The sequence below is a fragment of the Pan paniscus genome, chromosome 12 (genome assembly GCF_029289425.2).
Source record: "Pan paniscus chromosome 12, NHGRI_mPanPan1-v2.0_pri, whole genome shotgun sequence".
NCBI lineage: Eukaryota > Metazoa > Chordata > Mammalia > Primates > Hominidae > Pan > Pan paniscus.
The window spans coordinates 85985295-86008608 of record NC_073261.2 but is presented as its reverse complement, the minus strand read 5'-3'; the positions used below and the strand labels follow the sequence as shown (position 1 = coordinate 86008608).

At 38.1% G+C, this 23314-nt stretch overlaps 1 protein-coding gene across 14 annotated transcripts in view; it reads right to left on the bottom strand.

The window, feature by feature from the left end:
- SLC8A1 (solute carrier family 8 member A1) overlaps positions 1-23314 on the bottom strand; it is a 401197-nt gene that overhangs the window by 312497 nt on the left and 65386 nt on the right. For 11 of the 14 annotated variants that reach the window (XM_063594617.1, XM_034953019.3, XM_034953016.3 and 8 more), the window contains exon 2: positions 4524-6352. In XM_063594617.1, the coding sequence (XP_063450687.1) occupies positions 4524-6331 (1808 nt within the window). In that variant the 5' untranslated portion in view covers positions 6332-6352. Of the gene's footprint in view, positions 1-4523; positions 6356-23314 lie in introns of all 14 variants that reach the window. The other 3 variants (XM_024927577.4, XM_024927576.4, XM_063594619.1) reach the window with 1 other exon arrangement.

The following is a 23314-nucleotide window of genomic DNA, read 5'->3' as shown; positions in this document are numbered from 1 at the left end:
TGTTCTGAAAAGATAATCCACTAAAGCAGAAATCCATTCAAATGCTAGTTATTCCATACAAATTTCTTACATTAGTACATTACCTAGGAAACTTATATGTCAGTATAAAATATCATACCTCCATAGTATGCTCTAAAGGTAGCAGATAAAATTCTACTGCTATAAAGTAAAGCTTGAATATGTTGGAGTTATTAAATTATGTGCAGAAATTAGTATGTGCTAACAGCCTTTCTTGTCTTGTGATATTTTTTCTAATATTTTTCATCATTTCTGATTTCTCCACACAATTATCCTTCTGTTCTGATCACTTCAAATTTTCTTAATATCTTCATTTCACCTTGTTTACATCTGGCTGTCTTATTGTATTTTGTTCTACTCTCAGAATTGAATTGCCATCTCATATAGCTAAGCCTATAGAGAATTCTATAGAATTCTCTAGAACAAGAAAAGAACACAGGTCCCATAAATAGCAAAAATAAAATATTTATTTTCCCTGGAATATAATAATAATTCCATAGAACCCATATAATACTGAAATTTTATTTCCTTTCTAGTCTTTTTTCCAAAAAGAGTAAAATGTGATATAAATATTGAGCATCAGACAGCTATATTTGTTAAGATGTCTTACACGTACTATTTCCTAAAGTTAATGAAGTTACAACTACACTGAAAAATATAATAGTTGTTAAAACAAAATTAAGTTTGGGTAGGCCCGTTGTTTAATATGTTATACTATGACTAGGAACCTCTGGTAAGCTGATATTCTAAGGAGTATATTAAGTAAATAATCTAACTTACATACTCTGATTTTTCAACTCTGTATTTTAAATATATAATACTAAACGCTCATAATCTTTTAAATTGTCTTCCAAAAATAATACTATTGCTGGGCTATAACTAATTAAATTGGATTTGTATCTACATTAGTTAATTAGCCTTATCATTTTTCCAAAACAGTTAAGCTAACGTTAGACCTTGAAATACCAAACAATATTTTGTAATAATTATTACCATTAAACTAGAACCATTAAAGAACAATCATTAACAGCACTTCAAATGTGTAGATATTACCTACCAAACCACAAATCAAATTAGCATATTCTTCATTTATTTTTTATTAGCTGTTAACATTAGACAGAAATCCCTGTTGTAAGTCAAAATTAGTTGGCATTGGTTTAGTATGTGTCATTGATTGAGTTTATAAAAAAGCATGTGCTAGCTGTTAATTATATCTATTTAATGGGATTTTGCTTTGTAATTTTAAAATGTTTTGCTGAGAATATATTTTATTAGAAATTATAAGCATCACTTATCAAGTTGAAATAATTCAACTCATTTATGTAAGAATATGAATAAATATGTATAGACATTTTTATATTATAAATTTAAATGACTATTTCTACACTAAAAATAAGATCAAAGATTAGGAATCTATCTTGTTTTTGGAATCCAACAATCATTAAAGCTGTAGTGCCTCTTATTCTCCATCCTTGATCAGATTGGACCTTATTTCTACCTTTGTTAGGGACTTCTTAAAATTAGCCTTTAAATTTAGGCTTTTCCAGGAATCTCTTTATGGTGCTCTGGAAAGAATAATAAAGCCTGGCTTTGTGCACAACATTAAACAAACATTTTTTTTCAAAGTACTTAATAAAGCTTGGCGGCACCATCAGCCTTGTTTAAGTACTGTAGGTTTTGAAGGAGGACATCTTTCAAGATTAACTATGTAATTTGATGAGATATAAATTCATTCTTAAAGATAAGTTGGGTTTAACCTACATAGTCTGACTCCATTGCACGATGACAAACTCTTTCACTTGGATCTGACTGTATGGAAATAAGACAACTGCCAAAGGAAAAATAATCCATAAAACAATAATGTTTTCTAAGCTGCTAAGAGGGCAGCGCAACTCCATTTGACCCAGCAATCCCATTACTGGGTATATACCCAAAGAAATATAAATCATGCTATTATAAAGACACATGCATTTGTATGTTCATTGCAGCACTATTCCCAATAGCAAAGACATGGAATCAACATATCTTTGATAATATGTTTTTCTAGAAACCTTGTGTTTGAATCTTGGTGCTTAATTTAAGGTTAAGTCCCAGCCAAACAAATTTGTACAATCAATAGACCTATTTAGCATCTTCAAAGCTTGTCAGTAATAAAACTCTATGAAGTCAAGATGAAATCTCTTCAAAATTAAAAATCTAGAAAAAAGAAAAATGTAGGGCTGTAATTTCATTCCACTTATAAGTTAAATGCTTCGCCATTTCTAAAGTTTCACATTTCAATTGAGCAAATGAAGTATAGTAAAAATTTTATAGAGCAAGAAACTTGCGATTGATCTTCAATACTCCTAAGAACATATATATAGAGATGGCACGAATTATTAGCCAATTTTCACCAACTCCACCAATGTTTACCAATTCTCACAAGAAATCTAAATTTCTAAAGATGGAATGTGGCAATATTCCTTCCAATTTAATTGCATAGGATGAATGTTTTAAATGGAACTTGGCAGAATAAGTTATTCTATCAAATCAATGTCAATCCTTTTTAAAAATCCTTTTCCTTATTCTTCTGCATCGTACCACCCAAAAGAAGGTTATTTATCGTTTGGTAAAAGTCCTGAACTGCAGAATAGATAGGGAAAGACTGCTTTTCAAATAAACCAGTATACAGTCCTTATTCTTAAGAAAAGGTAAGATTAAATTTTCAAAAGAAAATATGCTTAGTCAAACAAACAAAACAAAACACAGATTTAAGTTGTTTTAAGGGCTACCCTTATGAGTTCATTTAACGACATGAAATATACCTTTAACAACACACAGTACACTTTTACATGGATTACAAGTGCTATCTACTACAGAAGGGTTCAATAATTGAAATGATTAGAAAACGTAATCATTAGGGAAAATATAATCAATAGGGAAAGAATTCCTAGCAAAGGAATAAAGTTCATTTGTGTTAACCTGGGCACACATGAACTTTCCAATGCAAGACCATTGAAAAAATTCTTTCTTGGATATGAACGATATTAATTTGCTACTAGATCACTATCTTTCAGTAAAATAAGTATCCCAACAAAACACATCTCAGTAAGTGGAACACTAACAACATTATAATTAACATAAAATAGATATTAATCAAAACACTTTGCTCCCTACAAACATCAGAAGATGGATATTATAATCCCTGCTTCGCTTGATTTCATTGTGATATTGTACTCGACACTACTTATCACTATAGTATAACAACAAAGAGATGTAAAGACACTGGAAGGCTCTTTCAGGAAAATCTGTTCTCTCTGCCCATCCCCTCCCCCTTTTTGGTTTGTTTTCTCTCACTTTCTGTAGGAGAAATTTCATATTTAAAGAGCATGCATTCACCATTTGGCATATCATATGCCATTATCGTAAGAGTTAACTATTTTAGAACTGTATTTATATATTTATTTTTCTTCCCTGAAATTTCTAAATGTCCAATGCTTCAACCAACATAATCATTCATTTTAACGTCCTTTGTTGTACTGCAGATATTACAGTCAGCCTCCCTCCCTCTCTCCCTCCCTCCCTTCCCCCCAGAAATTGTTCATAGAGTCAAATTTTCTGGTTTGCTTTTGGTGAGTTGAGTGCAACACACTTTCCTAGGCAAAGGGGGAAGAGCCCTCTAAATATCAACTCTCAGTCGAAGAATCACTTAACAACTGGGTACTTCATATTACTACATGAGCACAGTGCCACTGTAAAGTACCAAGAGGAAGAATAAATTTTTCCTTCTTTTCTCTGACCTGCTCCCTGACAACTAGACACGTGGACAGAACCTTATTTCTCTCTCCATCACTGTATCAGTGGGGTACAGGGTTTGTTTATTAAGGATGTAAAATAAAACCGGACTTGAACTACAAAAGGGCTGGATGGCCTTTCCCATGTTGGCATAACACTGAAGAAGCAGGATTGGTTATGAAGTCATAATTTAGCATTGGCATTTAAGCAGAAATGTTAACTTATATTGTCACAAAACACAATGTCACATAAAAGCCACAAAAATATTTTCAGCCAGCCCTGGTAGCCAAGAAATTATTTTCAGGGTGTTTCCTTTTTGGGTTTTCCCAATTTGTACTCAGAAACGAAGTTAGAGACCTATTGTGATGTTTTAAATATTCCTTTTCTGAGTATATACCATGTGATTCAAAATAGAAGACAAATTTTTCAGCCTGTCTTAAGTCATCTGATAAACTGTGTCCCATCACTCATTTTATCATAGTCACAATGTACTTAAAATGTGTAAATGTATAAAAGTAAAAATAAAATTCTGATGTAAATAAATTTAAGATCTCTGTGTGCAGAGCATATTGATAACTGGCACCCAAGCAAAGACTGATATCTTGAAAGGGATCTTGTATGAAAGCTATTCCATTCCTTGCATGCTATTTAATTTAAAAAATGATGCACAGACTCACATTCATAAACACACTGAACCACACACACACACACACATATAATATAGAACTTACACAATTTCATCATTCTGGAATTCGAGCTCTCCACAAGTGTCCTCAAAATCCTCCCCTCCACCTCTGGCAGTCCCTTCGATGGTTTTATATGGAACGATAACATTTCCTCGAGCTCCAGATGTTCTCAATACTTTCACCTCCATGATGCCAATGCTCTCACTCACATGAGTCACAGGTTCCTCAAAAGTAAAAATGCCTGCGTGGTCATCATCAAAAATAGTTACAGTGGCAGTGGAGGGAGATCCGAGGCAAGCAAGTGTAGAAACATGATTGGCTTCCAGTATGCCATCTTCTGAAGCTTCAGAAGATACTTTGACATTGCTGAGATGCACAAGGAAATTTTCATCCTCCTCAAAGATATCATCATCTATGATACCCACTCTGATTTCCTTCTGAGTCTCACCAGGCTTAAACACCACAGTTCCTTCAGTAAATTCATAATCAGACCCAGCATTTGCTGTGCCATCCTCTGTTCTGAAGTCAACAAACACAGTGTTAGTCAAATCACCACCTCTGCGGATAATGGTAAGGGCCACAGTACCACAGTTCTCCAGACACTGATATGTCCCTTGTTCAAAGAAGATCTTACTAACAGGGTCATTTTCAGTCACTTCAGTGTTGACCTCGTGCATGCTGACAGCCTTCCTTGCTTGGTCAGCTGCATGCCTCTTTAAAATGTTGCCAGCTCCAGTCATGAGGCGAGTAGCTTGAATGCGATAAAATGCTCTACTTTTTTGCTGCTGACTTAGGACTTGGTAGTTAGCTAATTCTATTAATTGCTCTATTTCTTTATCTGGATGCTTCTGCTTAAGTTCCTTCAGAATCCTAGCCATTTCTCGCCTAGCTTCTTCATCATCTTGGTCCCTCTCATCCACCTCCAGAACCAGAGCACCATCTAAGAAATTTTCAACATGAGAATTGACCACTTTCCCGTCCATTTCAATTTCAGTCTTAGAAGATGGCCTGTCTCCTTCATGTTCAATAATCATCCCCCTCTGCTTGCCAGCTCGATACCTCTTGTAGACATACTTGTAAAACAGAAGTCTCCTATCCGCTACCCAAGCGAACACAACACAGATGGGAAAGAAGAAGAAAGTAAGCAAACCTTCCCAGACCTCCACAACACCAGGAGATATGACAGACAAAATAATGTAAAGCCAGGTGTAGGCAAAGATGCTCCAGGCTGCTGTCACAAAGAACACACGCAAATGCTTAATCTTCCTTGTCTCTCCGTCAGGGACCACATAAACACAGAGTGCAATAATGATGAACATATTGAATGCAGCACTTCCCACGATGGTGCTAGGACCGAGGTCTCCTGCAGTGAAGTTATGGCCACACACTTCAATTACTGAAAGGAGAATCTCAGGAGCAGAAGATCCCAGGGCCATCAAGGTCAGGTTAGAAACTGTTTCATTCCAGATCCTCACAGTTGTCTTGGTGGTCTCTCCATTGGGTTTCTTTATGGTTATTTCTTTTTCTTGAGATGTGATGACTTCTATAGAGGACATGAACCGATCAGCTATGATAGAGACTCCAAGAAACATGTAGACCATGGCCACAAAATACACAGTAGCTCTAGCAATTTTGTCCCCAAAAGAAGGGTCTTGGGGTTCCCAAATGGGCAAAATCACCCCTTTCTTACAGTAATATGATCCAGTACATTCACCAGTTTCATTTCCTTCTCCTTCCATTTCTGTCTCAGCAATTACATGGTCCACATGGGAAAATAAGAGAGTCACAATAACTAACAGATGAAATCCCATTGAAAAGGTGGGTGAAAGACTTAATCGCCGCATGTTGTACATGACACTTCCAACGGTCACAACCTACTGGTAAAAATAAGATGGGGGAGAGGGCAGAAAAAAAGTCATGTCATTAGAGCTGCAGCCAAAGCATTATTAATTACTTATTTTTATTACTCTTACCGAAATTTGTTTATATTTGACCATCACAAAACCGAAATTTATTTATATTTGACCATCACAAAATCTATGGTGAATGATTGTTCTAAGACTCCATCAGTGACTAAGCAATCCTATGTAAAGTTTACAACTCAATCTTTCTTTGAATTTACTACATGTAGTACCCATTCACTGAGCAAGATACACAATTGACTTACTGGAAAGGAAAAGTTCAATCTATATAGCCTTGCCTTATTAAACACACATTTATGCATGCTAATAGCCCAAATCACAGGACTTTTGAAGCATTAAACAATTTCCTCCTTTTTACTAAAGCAGATTTTCTTCTAAATTTGTGTTAGTACATCATCTTCCAAAAACGGTTTCAATGCCAAAAGCACCTTATTACAATTGATGCTTTGAAAATCAGACTCTGAAAAAATCCCACCAACACAAGGCCTGGTGATTATCTTAAACGCCAGAGAGCATCTTACACTGTATTTCATGAAATCATGTCCTATTGCTCCACACTTACTTGGAAACAAAACTTCAAGCTTGCCTGAAATCAAAGCTCAATGGCATTTGTTCTTGAGGAGAAAAAAATTCTGCTATAATGCAATATTTCCACACATTAAGTACAGTTTTTAAAAGCATGTTTTGATGAGAGCACATTTCTTCCTAATTTTCAGCCAGCCCAGGTCTGCTGATACATTAGCAGCTGGGCATCTGGTTCTTCAAGCACAGCTCTTCACATCTGTGTACAGAGCCTGTTTTTCCGCAGGCTGGAAAGGGAGATAAACAGGCCAAGGCCTAGTTGTGGGTAAGAGCCTGGCAGGCTGTGGAATCAGCGTCACCAACCTTAAAATGTTCCTTCTCGGTGTCGGTCATATTTTCCATGGTCATTCTAAAATACATATTAGTTCTGTCGAGGGTTCAAGTAACCAAAAAATGCAGGACCAATAATTCCATTTAAATTAGCTCATGTGGCATGACAAGAGTGACCACAAAATATACACATGATGAAGGACTGTAGGCAAGGAGGGCCATGGCAACAGAGTCAGTGAGCAGCACACAAAGCTTGGTAGGCATAGCGGTGGACTCAACCACCATGGCCTTAAGTCCACCCACCAGCTCAAGCAAAACTCTACTCAGACCTTACATCCCTTCTGCTTCCAGAACCTGGGACGGAGGTGAGGGGAAACTGAAGTAGAGGAAGCTCTGCTCCAAGTCAAGGTAACTGTCTCCCAGGCCTTGCAGGAGGGACTAGTTATGACATCAGATAAAGCAGCAATAGGAAGAAGCCCTGAGTCAGAACATACCCTTATGTCCTGGAAAAAGTTAAAAGAGGAACTGGATTAGAGGCTTTCATAGCTTCGGGCTGGCTGAGAGCCACCCCACATTCGCCTACACTCTCTGGCTCATGTTTGCTGCTGATGGCTTATACTGCAAACTGCACCAGTGCCCAGGAGAACACCGCTGCCTAGGACATTCTGGCAGACCCTCAGAGATCCCACCATAGCCTAAATCCCTTTATAGCTCATCACTACAGGGAGATAAGCTTCTTTGACATTTTTCCCATACTAAAGAAAATCAGAGGAGGGTTATAGCAGTAGAATTCGAAACTAAGTAAAAGGCTGAAAAATAGAGGTAGCATATTTTCAAAATATGCAAAAGTTCTGGTCAGTATGTCTGCTTGTTCAGTCTTTGAAAGGCTTTGAGATTTCTGCTTGAAACAAGGTGGAATTTAACCATCCTGCAAGAATGTTGGAAAATCTAGTTCCAACTCCCTTGTGTATCCATTTCATCCACAATATTTATGCATGCTTAATATGTATTTTAGAAAGACTTGCTACTCTCTCTTCTAGATCCTGAGAATTCACCAGTGATAAAACAAAGTCTCTGTCCTCACAGAGCTTATATTCTAATGGTGGAGGAAACAAACAAATATAAATATCAGAAGGTTAAAAAGTCCTATGGTACACGTGTGTGCAGAACAATCTATAGAGGACAAGGAGAGTGTGAGATTGTGTGTGTGTGTGCGTGTGTGTGTGTCAGTGTGTATACACATGGGATGCATGATTTCATATTAGATGGTTAAGGAAGGCCTCTCTGATAAGGTAACACTTGAGCGAAGTCCTGAAGGACACGAAAGATCAAGTTTTGTGGATATCTGTAGGAAAATAATTCCAGCAAGTGCAAAGGTCCTAATGGGAATCATGCTTGGCACAGTCTAGAAACACAGAAAACCAATGTAGCAAGAGGGTAATGGACCAAGGGGGCAGGGCTCAGGAGTGGGAATAGATCAGAGAACACTGAATTGCCATAAGGCATGGGCTTTGATGGGGTAGAAGATAAGAATCACTGGGAGGTTCTAATCAGAGGGTGATATGATCTGATTTTTCTTTTAGAAGGATCTCTCTGCTGCTTCAGTGCAGAAAAGACTGAAGGGGCAAGGGTGGAAACAAGGAGACCAGCTTTTGCCTACTATATAAAATCTAATTTATAAGTGATCCCAATACTTGGCAGGTATACAAAATGATACAGAAGATATTTAACATTTAAAATGGTGAAAGAAATGTCTTGGGGACCTGAAAGAATCAGAAAGGTGAAATATTTGTGATAAATAGTAGTACTGAACATAAACACTGAAGGGAGATTCAAACCTGTGTCTGTCTCCAAGACTGATATAATTAACCACTCCCTTCAAATTACTGCCAAATCGCATCATTCCATTCTTCACGTTTCAGCCAAAATGAAATTCCTAAAGTGCAGATCTGACACTCTTCACGTCCCTTAAAACTCTTCATTGGTTTCCCACTTCCCTGAGGACAAAGCTCAAACCCCTCAACAGGCTTTCTAAGACCTTTTATGATCTGGCATCTGAGCTCCAGAATATGGAAATTATTCCCATTCCCTGAACAAGGTAACAATTTCTTACATCCAAGCCTTTGCAGATTATTCTGTGTCCAAAACTATTTTGCTTTTTCCTTCTTAGAAGCAAGTTTCAAAAGAGCTGAACACCAAATTATAACCAATTTCCTGAGAGAATACTAGATTCCATTCTTAAACAGTCACAGATACCATGCTAAATTGTCTCTATACATATGAATTATATTTAATATTTCCATTAGCCAGCATTGCTATGTTATAAAATGCCTAGTGTTGCTATTTCCATTATAGTCCATGAGAACAGCACCCCTGGAGATGGGCAATGCACAGTACCCTAACAATAATCCTAAATAGTAGGTATTATTAGCCCATTTGGAGGTTGGATAACTGAGGCTTAGATAGGTTAAGTACTTGCTGAAAGTCATACAGACAGTAAACTCCTCAACTAAGACCTAACCCCTGGTCTTTTTCCAAGACTGATATAACTAACTGCTCCATTATATCATCCCTTATAGTGTGTGAAGTAATCTTTGAGAACTATTGGGGTTGGCTTGGACTAGCCCGTTGGAAAGCCTCTTGGCTTCCATGCAGGGTCAGGAGGGCCTAGTTAGCAAAAGTCTTGTGGAAGGTTTCCAATAGCCTGGCTTTTATCTTATGGATTAGACTCAAATAGACAAGCATCAATAACCGTGATGTAACATGAGGGCTAGCATGTTCCTAGAGACAGCTGCCCTTCAATCTGGTCTTTTAGCAATTGCCTGGCAACCTCTTCCTGCATGCACTGTCAGGACAATCTCCTAGGCCAGCCAAGAAAAAGCCCTGCCCTTTATCCCTTCCCTAGCCCACATCTCACAATATGTTCTTAGCCAAAAGGTCACCAGATGTCTAAAGGTAGACAGATCAGTAAAAATCCATCATCATTATCAGAGAAAAAGGAAGGGGGCTTCCGGTGTTAACTAAAAACATTACAATTATATTCAAAAGAGGGCAGTATTATAATTTGTGAACAGTGGACACAGCACACTGATGTAGCTTTTTGGCAATGAAGCAACTGGAAAGAACTCTCTGGACTTAAATTTCTTTTTCTTATTAAATTAATACCAAATCCAAATGCCCACGAAGATGTGGAATAGATGTTATCTAAATGTGAGTTCCTTCTTCGTCCTTTTGTCTTCTTTCTTTCAGGGTCTTTCCTCTATCATCAGATTCAAAGTAGTTCTACTTAACTCTCCCCATTTTCCCTCAAATATACATTTCCACACAAATTAAGCAGAAAGATAAGAATAGAGACTGTGGATATGTTGATTTGCTGCCTGGCTTACTTATATTCTGCCTTAATTTACCAATACAAAGTATAGGCTGATTTTTATGGTGGATTCAGATCAACTCGTACAACTATGAGCAGTACTAACTTAAAATATCCATTACATCATGAAATGAGACTTTACCACAGTATCAAGAATACCCAAATTATCTTCTGATCACTATTTATTTTAAAACAACACCCAACCCATCACCCACAGATTACAGACCCAAATGACACTGACAAAGGATGGTAAAAAGATATCCAGCTGTGAGGAGTCCAGCCAGTTGTGTTGGAGGAAGAGGTCACAGCTACAAGGAATAGAAACCCACATCTACAAGAGATAGATCAAACTGCTTTGTAAAGGAAGAGGGAGAGCTTTTGGAGCAGAGGCCTGAAGAGTGGTTGGCAGCATACTGACCATTCCCTGCTGGAAGCTATAGCCAGTTTGGACTACCAAGGAGGACATGACTCAGAGCAAAGGCATATGCTGGCATTCCTAACAGCCCAATATATTGGACAGTCATCCTAATGGCATCCTCTTGATTGGCAGCTGGGGTTATTCCAAGGAACTCCTTGATGGCCTTCATCAGTACTTGGAATTCCCTTCTATGTAATTCTTGCTGACCGAAAGACTCAAAGCTAAGCAATTAATCTGTTTCTAAGGCAACATTAAAGCAACTATAAATCCTTATCCACTACCAAGGCAAGCACTTCCAAATGTTTCTAGACAAAGAGATGATGCCAGAGGATGAAGGCTTTTCTCATCTGACCATCTCACCTAAAGTGAAAATTACTGCCCTGGCTCCAGCCTCAGGCTATCAGACCATGGCCAGACTTCAGGAAAAAAAAAAACCTCATTTATACAGAGACCCTCTACTAATACCTAATTTTCCCCTCCAAAGAAAGTTTCCTCTCTGCTGCTTATACTATGGGACAGGTGCTGAAGGGGATGGGCTATGAGCGGTCACATCATAGGCTCAAGCCTTTCTCTTAAACTCACAAAACAGAAGTCAGGCCCCTGCCTTATGACCAAAAATACCCGCTGAAATTGTCCAGGAAATGAAGAAACTAGGGTGAAGGTAGGCAATGTGGTCACAAAAGGAAAGATAGACTTAGGATATAAAATAATGAAGTTGTTGAAAACTCATGAGATGCACCGTTGGCCCTTTCCCCTACTTTATTTTTCGAGATAGCACTTATTACTTTTTTGTTTTTGTTTTTGAGACATAGTCTTGCTCCTGTCGCCCAGGCTGGAGTGCAGTGGTATGAATTCGGCTCACTGCAGCCTGTGCCTTCCAGATTCAAGCAATTCTTCTGCCTCAGCCTCCCAAGTAGCTGGGATTATAGGTGCCTGCCAACCATGCTCGGCTATTTTTTTATTTTTTTATTTTTTGTATTTTTAGTAGAGACAGGGTTTCACCATGTTGAACTCCTGACCTTAGGTAATCCGCCTGCCTCAGCCTCCCTAAGTGCTGGGATTACAGGCATGAACCACCACGTCTGGCCAGCTCTTATTACTTTTTACATGCTATCTATTTTATTCAATGGTTCTATTTATTGTCTTTCTCTCTTCAAAAGATGCAACTCTCTAAGGGCAGGGATTTTCGTTTCTTTTTTTCATTGAGGTATTCCCAGTTCCCAGAGCACAGCCTGGCACATAGAAGATGCACAACATCTGCTTATTGAATGAGTAAAGTAATGCTCACAGGGTCATGTGCTGATTCACCAGATCTCCAGTGGTAAACCAGAATCTGGGAAATGGGCCTAAGCATTTGCAGTTAAAAAATGTTGTCTGTGTGAAATGGTTGCACCCTAACATGAGCAGAGTTCAAAATCAGATTGTAAAGTCAATGTCAGTGTTAGGAAGAGAGGAAACACATGATTCAGACTCATGAGCAAAGACTCTTGGGCTGGAAAGACTGATCTCCAGCATAACGAGAGCACCTGGGCCCTGACATTTTCCCCACAACCTGGGTGTGTGTCTTCCAGCATCAGCCCTGGCTTGCTTATTTTATATGCTCTGTTAAGAGGGCCCTAACACTTTGGACATACTCAAGGAAGTACATCTTCCCATCCTTCCAATACAATTAAAAGACACATATTCAAGCACAACAAAAATCACCTTCATTGTAGAGGCCCTACACAAGGGAAAGAACACCAAGCATTTAAATGTAAATATTAATCTGCATGCTAACACGGAAATATGGGTAGAAAAAAGAAAGCTGGAGAAGAGAGAGTCTTTCAATAGAAAATAAATAAAAAAGAATGTAGAAGGAAGATGCTCTGATAATCTTCGGCTCCATGTGAAGTTAGCCAGGTTTGTCCTCTAATTCATTATGCCAGAACCACAGAGCAGGGTTTAAGGGCCCTACTCAGGGCACTGATGGCAATAATGACTGAAATCATTGACTGAGCATCTACTTGTCCCAGGTACTGTGCTAATTATTTTGTATTCACTGTCCCTGACTTTTCTGATGATACTACAAGGAGATATTATCATTCGCATTTTACAAATGAGAAAAATAAATGGTTCATGAAAGTAAGCTGGCTAGAGTGACAGAACTAGAATTTTAATTCAGGCATTTTGCATTAAACTATAACGATTTCCAAAATGGCAGACACTTTTTATTTTCACGACAATAAGTTAACAATGTTTTCTGGGGACAAAGAGCTCAAGATTTAGGTACTTAACCTGCCATGCTGCCCCTTCTTCCCACCTGAATAAATGAGTGTAGGTTGCATTAGCTCATCAAGGATCCTCACATGTTTCCACTCCTGCCTGATGCCTTCCCACTCCCCAAGTAAGTATTGTAAGCACTTCTATTCATCACATAGCAAGGGAAAGATGATCCATGTGGAGGATCATCAGCCGAAGACAGAGGTCTGAAATCACTCCAAACTCATGTAGTAAACTCAAGTTTTTTCCATTTGGTCAGGAGAAAAGCAAATGAAGAAAGAATCCCTAGCAGTAAGCAAGCAAAACTAAAATAAAAGAGGGGAATGGATAATGAATGGGAGCCAGGGAGAATGATACAGAATGTTGCTATAACAAGCAGGTTAACACTTTGCTCTAATAACAATAATTCAGTATTTTTTAAAAAAGAATTTCATTGCAGCTCAAAAATTTACTGTCTTGGGGGTCATTTTTTTTTAACATCTTAAATTTAAGCCAATAAGGAATCCAAAGAAATGCAAAAACAACACATTCGTTTATGGTTTTATCTGCCAAGCTTTTCTTAGCCACTCATATATGCCAGACACTGTGTTTCAAAGATAAATAAAACATATCTCCAAAGGAGCTTGTATTCTAGTGGGGCACTGGCAGAATCAAGGAGTGAGTCCCTTCTGTGGAAACCAGGACCCTTCCATTACTAGAGATTCACTGAAGAGAAGAGACTTTCCTGGCATTTGAACAGTGACACTGAGCACTGAAGTGGACTACCTAGTCCCCAGGTTAATGTACCTTGAGTCTTGAGTTAATAAACCCAGCATCCTAGAAATCTCGGACTGCTCAGACTGTGGTCCTGCAAGCTAGAGATTTCAATTATAATGAGCTCCCAGAGGCAGAGCCTTGGACTCTGTAAATCTTTCAAAAGTCTCCTGATAGACAACGGTAATTCTTTCACATAATAATTGTTCACCACTAACCCTGAAGAGAAACAGCAGCCTTTCTTTGATGTTTGACCTTAAACACTGAAAAAGAATGAGGTCATATACATGCTTTTATATCTAGGTCACCAAAAAGGATTTTCTACCTAAAACTATTTCCCCAATAGCTGGTTGACATTTAATCTTAAAAATCTGTATATATAGTGAGCCCTTCCTATGTTTCTAGTTCTAGAGGGAATGAACCCTTCATTTATTCATCAAGCCTCTATGGAGTAGCTTCTATGAGCAAAGCACCATAACAGACACTACAGGGATTGCAAATATGATTGACACATGGTCCCTGTACTTACTAAACTTACAGTCTGCACGCGACAGTTACTCCAATGACCATTAATACTAGGAAGAATTGACAAAATTTCATAAAAGGAAGGGATGGGAAGGATGACAACGGCTAGAGAATGTGACAGGACATTCTAAAAGGAAGAAATGATATGGACAAAGGCATAGAGCAATGATTCTCCAACTTCAGTTCACCTAAGAATCACCTGGGAAAGTAATTAAAATGCAGTTAACTGGGCCCTATAATCAGATACAGTTGAGGAATCTCCAAATTTGAATTTTAACAACAATCCCAGGTGATTGTGATGTAGGTGGTCTTGGACCACCCTTTGTGAAGTGTAAGGCAGAAAGAGCAGAACTGAGTAGAAGCACAGGAACAGCACACAGGGCATGGGGCTTGTTTAGCAAACAGACTGGAAGTGCGTGTCTGAAAATCAGAAAACAGTGTTTGTTCTAATATCAGTAAGATGTTGATGTTAAGTAATATGCCAGCTGTGCTTTCCCTCTCACAGACTGGGTCTCCAGGCAGGATCAAAATATGAAGCCCCTTAGTGAATATGTGTCCAGGAGGTGGGGGACTAGAGGGCAGAGGAGGACAGATCTTAATAGGAGAAAAGAGCGGCCCCAAAAGGGAGATTAAAGCACTGGAGGTAATATAAAGTTCCTCCTTCATGATGTTGCTGCAGGTGTTTTGTCTTCTCTAAGAAGAAACAAGCAAGGATTGCTAGGTCACTACATTGGCAGGTGACAAAGACTTAGGATAAAGGGACATCTTCAGAGACCTATTCAGTTTCTATACCCAAACCCTAAGTAGAGGTAGAAAACATGCAGAAACATGAACCCCAAAATGAAGTACTGAGTAGTAAGGAAAGCTGTGCTCTTCAAATGACAAGTTCTTTAGGGGGCAGCCCCTACTCTTTTTCTTCATTTCAACTCAAGAACGAATCCCTGTGGTCACTCTTTCTACTTTCTAGTCTGCCTCTTGTAACTTGGGATGTTTAATATAGAATCCAATCTCAAGTTGAATGACAGTCAATCCAGCAAGATTTTTTTCTTTTTTCTTTTTAAATCTTTTTTAACAAGGTAAATGCTGGTTGTGTGAGCAGAGGCTGGTGAATTTCATCGGCTTTTTCCGTGAGTCATTAAGATTCATCTTCAAGTAGATAGCATTTCAGAAGACAGAATCCTATCAACTTGAGGTTTGTAAGTCTTACATTTTCCTGCATAGTTTCAAATTACAGTCCTTGAAAGAATAAGCTGTTCTTGAAAAGAGTGGAAGTAGGAAGTAAAAAGAAACATATTTTAAAAAGTCAAGGTGATGGGTGCTCACATAAGGGTGACTCTCCATCAGTGTTGTATGCTACAATTTTCTAAAGTTCCTGACAATATACTCAGTGACAAGGTTCTAACACCAAGTGTCTATTTACATATTACAATATTGTATATTATATATTACCTATTACAATACACTTTAAAAATGAAACTCACCTTAGAAAGAAACTAGTCAAATCTTATTATTTAGAGGACCAAAGGGAGTGTTGGTGACATGGGAAAACACAACATTCTTACAGAAATCTAGTAGAGAAATACATGGTTTTTCTCTACTAGCTAGGGCATCTAGTGAATATGTTCTTTAAACCAATCTTATATACCTGTGTTTGAAAAATTATTAAAATTGGCTTAAGTGGTATGGTTTTAACGTCAGTAACTATGCTGACACTGCTAGATTATTGTCTTTTGGTGATAGATGAGGATTATAATAGATGTGAATTTATCTATCACAAAGGTGGTCCTAAAAGGAGCCATTGAAAAAGGTAGAGAAAAAAGTCACTGGAGGAAGAAGTGCTATTTAATAATTTCTTTAGCAATTGAAGATAATTTCTATCTATGAAGCCTTTGCTAATGCAACAATTATTTTCATCAATATCAATTATTAATAAGAGAACATTCATTCATTAAAAAAAAATCAAACGTCTTTTATGTATATAGCAAAGTGCGAGGCATTGGGGCTAGAACCATGAGATAGACAGACGTAATCTCTCTCCTTAAGGAACTTATTATCTAGCTGGGAAGACAGATGACAGATGTTCATTTAAATTACTACCCAAAATCCATAATTATGTCCATCACATAAACAGAACCAATGACAAAAACCACAGGATTATCTCAATAGACGCAGAAAAGGCTTTTGATAAAATTCAACATCGCTTCATGTTAAAAACTCTCAATAAACTAGGTATTGATGGGACATCTCAAAATAATAAGAGCTATTTATGGCAAGCCAATAGCCAATATCATACTGAATGGGCAAAAGTTGGAAGCATTCCCTTTGAAAACTGGCACAAGACAAGGATGCCCTCTCTCACCACTGCTGTTCAACATTGTATTGGATGTTCTGGCCAGGGCAATCAGGCAAGAGAAAGAAAAAAAGGGTGTTCAAATAGGAAAAGAGGAAGTCAGATTGTCTCTGTTTGCAGATGACATAATTCTATATTTAGAAAACCCCAGTGTCTCAGCCCAAAAACTCCTTAAGCTGACAAGCAACTTCAGCAGTCTCAGGAAACAAAATGGATGTGCAAATATCCCAAGCATTCCTATACACCAAAAATAGAAAAGCAGAAAGCCAAATCATGAATGAATTTCCATTCACAATTGCTACAAAAAGAATAAAATATTTGGGAACATAGCTTACAAGGGACGTGAGGGACCTCTTCAAGGAGAACTACAAACCACTGCTCAAGGAAATAAGGGAGGACAGAAATGGAAAAACATTCCATGTTCATGGATAGGAAGAATCAATATTGTGAAAGCAATTTATAGATACAATGCTATTCCCATCAAACTACCATTGACTTTCTTCACAGAATTAGAAAAAAAAAACTACTTTAAGTTTCATATCGAACAAAAAAAGAGCCTGTACAGCCAAGACAATCCTAAGCAAAAAGAACAAAGCTGGGGGCATCACACTATCTGACTTCAAACTATACTACTACAAGACTACAGTAATCAAAACAGTATGGTACAGGTACCAAAACAGACATATAGACCAATAGAACAGAACAGAGACCTCACAAATAACACTACACATCTACAACCATCTGATCTGCTACAAACCTGACAAAAACCAGCAATGGGGAAAGGATTCCCTACTTAATAAATGGTGCTGGGAAAGCAAGCTAGCCATATGCAGAAAACTGAAACTGGACCCCTTCCCCACACCTTATACAAAAATTAACTCAAGATGGACTGAAGACTTAAATGTAAAACTAAAAACCATAAAAACCCTAGAAGAAAACCTAGGCAATACCATGCAGGGCATGGGTATGGGCAAAGACTTCATGACTACATCACCAAAAGCAATTGCAACAAAAGCCAAAATTGACAAATGGGATGTAATTAAACCAAAGAGCTTCTGCATAGCAAAAGAAACTAGCATCATTTTCTTAATCCAGTCTATCATTGTTGGACATTTGGGTTGGTTCCAAGTCTTTGCTATTGTGAATAGTGCCGCAATAGTGGTGGGGTGGGAGGAGGGGGGAGGGATAGCATTAGGAGATATACCTAATGCTAAATGACTAGTTAATGGGTGCAGCACACCAGCATGGCACATGTATACATATGTAACTAACCTGCACATTGTGCACATGTACCCTAAAACTTAAAGTATAATAATAATAAAATTAAATTAAAAAAAACAAACAAATGTATAAATCTTTTTACTAAAAGTGGTAATTCAAAAAAAAAAAAGAAAAAAGAAAAAGAAACTAGCATCAGAGTGAACAGGCAACCTACAGAATGGGAGAAAAACTTTGCAATCTACCCAATCTGACAAAGGTCTAATATCTGGAATCTACAAGGAACTTAAATTTACAAAAAAAAAAAAAAAAAAGAAAAAAGAAAAAAACATGAAAAAGTGGACAAAGGATATGATATGAACAGACACTTATCAAAAGAAGTCATTTATGCAGCCAACAAACATATGAAAAAAAACTCATCATCACTGATCATTAGAGAAATGCAAATCAAAACCACAATGAGATACCATCTCACACCAGTCAAAATGGCAATTATTAAAAAGTCAGGAAACAATAGATGCTGGTGAGGCTGTGGACAAACAGAAATGCTTTTATATTGTTGATGGGATTATAAATTAGTTCAACCATTAGGGAATACAGCGTGGCAATTCCTCAAGGATCCAGAACCACAAATACCATTTGACCTAGCGATCCCATTACTGAGTAAATACCCAAAGGAACAGAAATCATTCTACTATAAAGACACATGTACACATATGTGTATTGCAGCAATATTTACAATAGCAAAGACTTGGAACCAACCCAAATGCCCATCAATGAGAGACTGGATAAAGAAAATTTGGTACATAGACACCATGGAATACTATGCAGCCATAACAAGGAGTGAGATCATGTCCTTTGCAGGGACATGGACGAAGCTGGAAGCCATCATCCTCAGCAAACTAACATAGGAACAGAAAACCAAACATCACACGTTCTCACTCATAAGTAGGAGTTGAACAATGAGAACACATGGACACAGGGAGGGGAACCACACACACTGGGGCTTTTTGAGGGGTTGGGGGCAAGGGGAGGGAGAACATTAGGACAAATACCTAACACATGCAGAGCTTAAAACCTAGATGACAGGTTGATAGGTGCAGCATACCACCATGGCACATCTATGCCTATGTAACAAACCTGAACACTCTGCACATATATCCCAGAACTTAAAGTAAAAAAAGAAATCCATAATTATTAACTCGAATAAATGGCTATGGAAGTAAAAATGTGACTATAAAACTAAGTAACAGAGGACTTCACCTACCAGAGTATTAGAAAAAGTTCAGCTGAAAAATAACATCTAAGCTGAGATTTAAAAGACGTTCTGCAGGAAACCAGCCAAAAGGTTGTTAAATTGTAAGGTCTTAGGTGGACACTTTTGTAATTACCCTTTTCTGTAACAGGATTATTCACAGACCTACCTTCTTAGATATGCTGGGGTATGAGATCATGTTTGGAAGGGACAAAAAGTAGCTTCTATAATTTATACAAGACTTTTTCTCTCTGAGGTCAGAGCCACGCAACTGCATTTAATTGCATTCTGCCACACTTATAGGGTCAATGTGGTAGATGGAAGGTTGACTGGTCTAGGGACTAAAAGAAATGAGTGCTGGTCTCAGCTCTACTGACCAGTCGTATGTCCTTGGAGAAGTCATTTTCCCTTAGTATCATCTGTAAAACTGGGAAATTCTGCTAACAATCTGCAGCTATGATATTTGAATCCTACACTTTGGCATTCAATGCCATCTATAATATAACACCTGTCCATCTGTGCAGGTTTACTGTTAGTCAATATATCAGCTAGTAGTCAGCTGAGCTACTAAATGAAAATTACCCAAATATGTACCACATCATCTTTTCTAATGCTTTGATGGTTATCTTCCATGACCCATCTCAAATGTCAAATTTCCCTTATAAAAGTACTTTGATTGCTAGGAAGGCCCTTAAACGTCATCTAGGCCAGGTGCTCATGACTATAATCCCAGCACTTTGGGAGGCTGAGGAAGAATTGCTTGAGTCCAGGAGTTCAAGACCAGTCTGGGCAACATAGCAAGACCCCCGTCTCTACAAAAATAAAATTAAAAAATTAGCCAGGCACAGTGACATATGTCTGTGGTCCCAGCTACTCAGGAGGCTGAGCCAGGAGGATTACTTGGGCCTAGGAGGTAGAGACAGCAGTGAGCCATGATCATGCCACTGCACCCCAGCCTGGGTGACAGAGTGAGACCCTGTTTAAAGAAAAGTAAAATTAAAAAGTCATCTGTCTCCCTAGCCCCCACCTTTCCCAGTAAGAAAACTTGGGGCCTGATAACTGAAAGAGACATTTCAAAGCCACATATCTCAGAAGTGATGGAGCTGGGCTCTAAAACAAATTCTGTGAATTTCTAGGCCATTTCTCTTCACACTACGCCAACACCAATTGCTAGGATTCCCCAAGCCCATCAATGTTTCATTTGTGTCTCTCATAATCTATACTGTGTGTGTCAAGAGTTGGCAAACTATGGTTAATGGGACATATTCAACCTCCTACCTGTTCTCCTAAGGCCCACAAAATTAAAATGTTTCTTACCTTTTAAAATTACTGGAAAAAAAAGAATATTTCATGATGTGCAAATTATGTGATATTCAAATTTCAGTGTCCACAAATAACATTTTATGGAACACAGCCGTGCCCATTCATTTATATATAATCTATGATTGCTTTCTTGCTATAACAGCAGAGTTGATAAATTATGACAGATCCTATAGTTCACAAAGCCAGAAATACTGACTATCTGGTCATTTAAAAAATCAGCTCTCTGATCTTTGGTATATGCCATTTTGTGTGTACTTATCTTCCTTTACCTTCCTGTGGCAACCCCTTCACCACACCAATCAGTGTATTCACCTGGGGGCACACAGGCAGGAACAAGGCTCTCTCTCACCATTTATATCTTCAGTAATGAGCTAACAGTTGCTGAGCACCCATGTGTCAGAAACTGTTCCAAATATTTTACTAATATTAATTTATTACTCCTCACAAAAAACCACAAGCCTTTTTAATATATTTATTCCCATTTAATAGATGAAGAAAGTAAACACGGAAAAGGCTAAGTAATTAGCACAATGTCAAATATGCCATCTTTTGAATTCAAACGAATGTTATAACTATCATGAATATGTCTGCTGACCTCAGAGACCTTTAGTCTGAGGACCCTAGGGTGGTTCATTTTGTTAGTCAGTATTCTCAAACTAGATGAAGAGTCATAGTTCCCTTTCCACCCTGAAGAATCCTTATCAGACATTCAGGAATTCCTGAGGCCCAGAAAACACAGGCAAATTTCTGGAGGCTTTCTACACAGGGAAAGAAAAAGAAAAAGAGGTAACTTGGATGAAATGATTTCAGAGTCATAGAACTGGATTCTACTATCTCCTATTTCAGTCTTATAAAATCATTTAATTTTATATGGCCTCCATTTGCTTATTTGTAAAATATAAAAATGAACACAAAGCAAAACTAGGTGATATCAGATGTCTCTTCCAGTGCTAGCCATGGTATGAAGCAACAGAAGGACTGATAAAGAGAAGCTCTTAAAAAGAACTTCTGACAGCTAGCTGCATGTCCAGGGGAAGAAAGGCAGACAGGGAGGAGTCAGGGGGAAAGAAGCACTGACTGCCCAACACTGACTCACAAATTTCAGCTCTGAAGGGTCCATATCCCCCAACATTTGAAAGATCATTTTGGAAGAGTGACTTGAAACTTCTGAGAGACATTTGATGGGTACCTCTCCAAACTGTCTGATGCCACCCACAGTTGGGTCTCTAACACAGCCCCCAGAGGAAGTTAAAGCTTGGATGTAGAGTAAGCAGTCCAATTCTCTCAACCTGCTACCAGGATGGGATGCTATTCATGGAGCACAGCAGAGAACCAAAGGGTGGCCCTGGGTCCTGAGCTTTATGGGAAAGCTGAAGAAATGGGAAGCTAGAGAAGTTCCAGAAGCTCAACTGTAAAAGCACCAGCACAACCATTTGGTGCTAAAGAGATAAATAAAAACCACCTACCCTAGTAGAGGAAACAGAATCATCACCTTTAATAAAGGAACAAGTTAGCAAGTGGTCTGTCTCTTGCCTCACCTCTGACTGGTACAGCCTCTCTCCTCCAAGGCCATGCTGGAAGTTCATCCTACATTTTGGTTTCAAGTATAAAATGCATTTGTACAATGGCTTATGTTGTTATTTGTTTCAGATCCCGTTTCTGTGGCATGGTCCTGACTGGGACACAGAACGGAATGAAAGGGTCTAGAAACTGCCCTAACATTTCTCCACGGTTACCTTGTCGTAAATAAGCTGGGGCTCTTTGACATGTTTCAAAAGTGGCTAGGCCTTATTTGCTTTCAAAATCCTTTTCACTCTTTCTGAATAGATTAAAATGTTTCCTCCTCCGTGAAACCACGTCCAATGTTCTCTTCTTCCTTTCAACTCCTTCAGCACTTTGCTCAGTTGCAGTGGAGTGATCTTTCTTGCTCAGCCTTGTACTTCAGTATAGGTGTTCTAGACCATGACATCCCTGAGAACAGAGAACAGTGTAGAGCATGGCTTTTGGAGAGCCTTCCTTATTAACCATTACTTGTAAGCCCTTGGCCCAAGTTATTTCACTGAACCATAGTCTTCATCCTTAAGTCAGAAAAATGATGCTTCCTTATCCTGCAGAATACTCATAAGCATCCAATGAGAAAACGTGTGTAAAGCATTCAGACTAGTCCCTGGCACATAAAAAGTGCTCAACAAATGTCACTAACTTTTCTTCATCATCTGCATTCTTTGAAAAGCCAAGCACAGGGCCTTGTATACACTGAATGCTCCATAAATATCATAATTTGGTTGAAGTAAATTGCTGAATCACTACCTTGTTTGACTTGCTCTCACATTGGATCCAACCAGGAAATTATTAATTGTTCTCACTTACCATGCAATGATATCAACAAAGTAATTACTCTGTCTTTTTTAAAAAATTAAGATGATCTTTAATATTTACATCTAGTTTCCTAGATCTATTGCATGTACTAGAAACTATTTGTCTGAATTGGTATCACACTAGCATTTTCTAGGTTATGGGCATTAATACATATTGCAAAATGATAGAGTAGAATCTATTCAAGATTTTAAGGATATAATTTCACTCTAGGG